Source organism: Watersipora subatra, chromosome 3 (assembly GCF_963576615.1).
Source record: "Watersipora subatra chromosome 3, tzWatSuba1.1, whole genome shotgun sequence".
Lineage (NCBI taxonomy): Eukaryota > Metazoa > Bryozoa > Gymnolaemata > Cheilostomatida > Watersiporidae > Watersipora > Watersipora subatra.
The window spans coordinates 45,667,074-45,670,879 of NC_088710.1; the positions used below are offsets into that span (position 1 = coordinate 45,667,074).

Consider the following 3,806-nt stretch of genomic DNA (forward strand, 5'->3'; position numbering starts at 1 on the left):
TATTATAGTAAAGATTTAGACTAGCTTAAGTTACTCAAATTGATTGCCTAAAGAAACTTAGCCAATGGCAACTACATTACCTGCCACTGTCTAGAACAGGCATGGGCAAACTACGGCCCGGGGGACACATGCGGCCCGTTAAACTTTTTAATCCGGCCCGCCGAACTTGAAGAAATTAAATAAATAAACTTTGTTAATGTTGTATTTTTCCTGCAATTCTAATGTGTTCCCACTAGATGGCGCACTCTAGATACATTGACTTTGTTGAGGTTCCGCATATTACGGTACTCCACGTTTGCTTTTTGACCCCTCAGTCCTTCTGTAAAGATGAGCAGACCTAAGAAAAGGAAAGTGGACAGAGAATGTCGAGTGTTCAATAAGGAGTGGACAACTAAATATTTTTTCACTGAACACCGATGGTCTGCTGTATGCCTGATATGTCAGGAAACTGTGGCGGTTTTTAAAGAATATAATATTAGCCATCACTTTACTACAAAGCATGCTAACTATGCTAGCAAGCTATCAACGAAAGAACGGGAAGCTACTGCTTAGAAGTTGGCGGCTAATTTACAGGCTCAACAAAACTTTTTTCACCGCCAAACTGCCATTCAGGAGTCAAGTACCAAGGCCAGTTTTATGCTTTCATTCAAACTAGCAAAGGCCAGCAAGCCTCTGTCTGAAGGCGAGTTTTTAAAAGAATGTATGGTGGAGACAGCAAGTGTCTTGTGCCCAGAGGGCAAAAGCAAATTTGAAAAAATCAGTTTATCGCGCAGGACAGTGACTCGCCGTGTGGAACTAACAGATGAAGATATCACCAGCAACTTAAATAAAAAGGCGGAGTCATCCACGTTATATTCATTAGCACTGGATGAAAGCAACGATGTCAAAGACACTGCTCAGCTCCTCATTTTTATCCGAGGGATTAACGACACTTTTGAATTAACGGAGGAGTTTTTGACAATGGAGTCTCTAAAAGGACAAACACGGGGAGAAGACTTGTATGACCGGATGTCTGCTGTCATCGAAAATAGGAAGCTCCCTTGGAGTAAACTTATCAACGTCACCACAGATGGATCTCCGAATTTGACGGGAAAAACGTTGGCCTGCTGAGGAGAATCCAGAATAAAGTCAAAGATGAAAATCCTGACCAGGATGTTATTTTTCTCCACTGCATCATCCACCAGGAATCTTTATGTAAATCGGTATTACAGCTGAATCATGTTGTGAATCCTGTCGTGAAACTCGTCAACTTTATTCGCGCAAGGGGACTTCAGCACCGTCAGTTCATTACGTTTCTGGAGGAAACTGATGCAGATCACCAAGACCTGCTTTATCACTCCAGAGTCCGCTGGTTAAGTTTGGGCAAAGTGTTTCAACGAGTGTGGGAGCTCAAAAAGGAGATTGGTGCATTTTTGGAGTTACAGGGAAAGGCTGACGAATTTCCAGAGCTGAGCAACAAGAGCTGGCTGTGTGACTTTGCGTTTGCTGCAGACATATTTTCACACACGAATGAGCTCAACATAAAACTACAGGGGAAGGATCAGTTTGTGCAGGACATGTACAAAAACGTGAAAGCCTTCAAATCCAAGCTGGTTTTATTCTCCAAGCAAATTTTAAATAAGTCGTTCACACATTTTCCCACACTAGCCACGCTAAAAGAGGCCGGCGCAAAAGTGAAGAAATACAGCAAGTCACTAGATGCGCTGCACGGAGAATTCTGCCGTCGGTTTTCTGATTTTGAAAAAATTGACAAGTCACTTCAGTTGGTGGCCTGTCCCCTGTCACAAGACCTCGAAACAGCTCCAGAGGAGCTGCAGCTCGAACTGATCGACCTTCAGTCCGATCCAGTCTTAAAAGAGAAGTTCAACTCTCTGAAACTGAATGACTTTTATGCTTCACTCAATAAAGCCGCATTTCCAAATTGTTCGGCTCGACCTACGTGTGTGAACAGACGTTCAGCATTATGAACATCAACAAGGCCAGCCACAGATCCCAATTAACAGACCAACACCTCAGATCCATCCTGAGAATTGCTACAACTAAACTCACTCCAGACTTTGATGCGCTGGCTAAAAAGGGAGACCAACAGCACTGTTCCCACTGAAAGTAAAAGTTTCTCCTTTGTATTATGTAAAAAATGCTTTGGAAAATAATTAGTTCAGTAAGCCTTATATGTTACATGTCATTTCTGTTAAGGAGCGCACATAAGTGGTGCGCAAATGAATGCACGTTGTCAAAACAAACCATGTGCACCAGATCAAATATAACGCGCTCCGCAGTGGCGCGTTATCAATGTTCCGTCCTTGCGCTGATCGCTGTTGACTTTTGGCATTAGAGACACAAACTGAATAGGAGCAGGATAAGTACATCTGTATCTCTTACTGTTTTTGAAATAAATACAGTCAGGAGGAGAGTGATGATGATATCCAGAAGGTAACAGAACTTGCAGTGCTTTAAAATAGAAATTGTTAGTAACAAAAGAATTATTTTTTATTCATTTAATTTTCAGTGTTTTAAGACTCATTTCAATAAATAGCTAAATACTGTGGGGCTTTAAAGACAGATCTTTTGTTGTAATGCTTTTGTTCATTTTCATTTAAAATTAAAGCACATGTTTTCTCCATATCCCATGATATATATATTTTTCTCCTGTGAGGTGGGGTTACCAAAACACTCCATCCATCTGCTCCTGGTCCGGCCCCTCTGTCAAAATTTAGAACCCATTGTGGCCCACGAATCAAAAAGTTTGCCCACCCCTGGTCTAGAAGCTGTGTTAAATCTTGAACGAATGTGTATCATAAGAAATGTTTTTCAACAATCTGTCTTAGCTATGCAACAATCTGTCTTAGCTATGCAACAATCTGTCTTAGCTATGCAACAATCTGTCTTAGCTACGCAACAATCTGTCTTAGCTACGCAACAATCTGTCTTAGCTACGCAACAATCTGTCTTAGCTACGCAACAATCTGTCTTAGCTATGCAACAATCTGTCTTAGCTATGCAACAATCTGTCTTAGCTATGCAACAATCTGTCTTAGCTATGCAACAATCTGTCTTAGCTATGCAACAATCTGTCTTAGCTACGCAACAATCTGTCTTAGCTACGCAACAATCTGTCTTAGCTACGCAACAATCTGTCTTAGCTATGCAACAATCTGTCTTAGCTATGCAACAATCTGTCTTAGCTACGCAACAATCTGTCTTAGCTATGCAACAATCTGTCTTATCTATGCAACAATCTGTCTTAGCTATGCAACAATCTGTCTTAGCTATGCAACAATCTGTCTTAGCTATGTAACAATCTGTCTTAGCTATGCCTCGAGCTTTCAAATATTTGAATTATGCATTGACCAGACACTAACAGAAATAAACAAACACGTTCATTTAAAAATTAGAATGGTAAATGTTTAAGTTGATTAAAAACAAATTTTTTGAGCGAAAACTTTTTTATTACCCCTGCAACGCCGAGCATTCACCTAGTCTCATCATATTAATGATGAGGCATATTCTTCAAACATTGAATTCTTATATATATGCCGATTCCATTACTTACCCAGTAAATTTTAGTGTAATTTCTATATGAAATAAGCAAATTAGACTGCATGCAACAATCAACTGTCATGGACAATTTGGTGACGCGACAATTCGTTAGTTAAAGGATATTTAAATCATAGATAGGAGGTAAATAGGGAGCATCCAAGACTATCAATTTCATATTCAAAAGAAAGAAAATGTGTATTTAATTGAAGTTATTTAAAAGTAGTCACAACTTTGTGGTTACACGCCTCTAAGAGATACCTGGGCAA

General features: G+C 40.0%; 1 protein-coding gene across 1 annotated transcript; it reads left to right on the top strand.

Moving 5' to 3' along the window:
- The first annotated feature begins 702 nt into the window (after positions 1-702).
- Positions 703-1,967, top strand: LOC137390650 (general transcription factor II-I repeat domain-containing protein 2-like). The gene is made up of 2 exons (XM_068076977.1): positions 703-1,097; positions 1,265-1,967. Exons 1-2 carry the CDS (start codon positions 703-705, stop codon positions 1,965-1,967), a joined length of 1,098 nt encoding a protein of 365 aa, XP_067933078.1.
- Positions 1,968-3,806: the final 1,839 nt, after the last annotated feature.

Coding starts and splice junctions, on each gene's coding strand:
- LOC137390650 (XM_068076977.1), top strand. CDS start 703: ATGGTGGAGACAGCAAGTGTCTTGTGCCCAGAGGGCAAAAGCAAATTT. Junction 1,098..1,264: donor CCGAATTTGACGGGAAAAAC/GTTGGCCTGCTG, acceptor TATTCGCGCAAG/GGGACTTCAGCACCGTCAGT.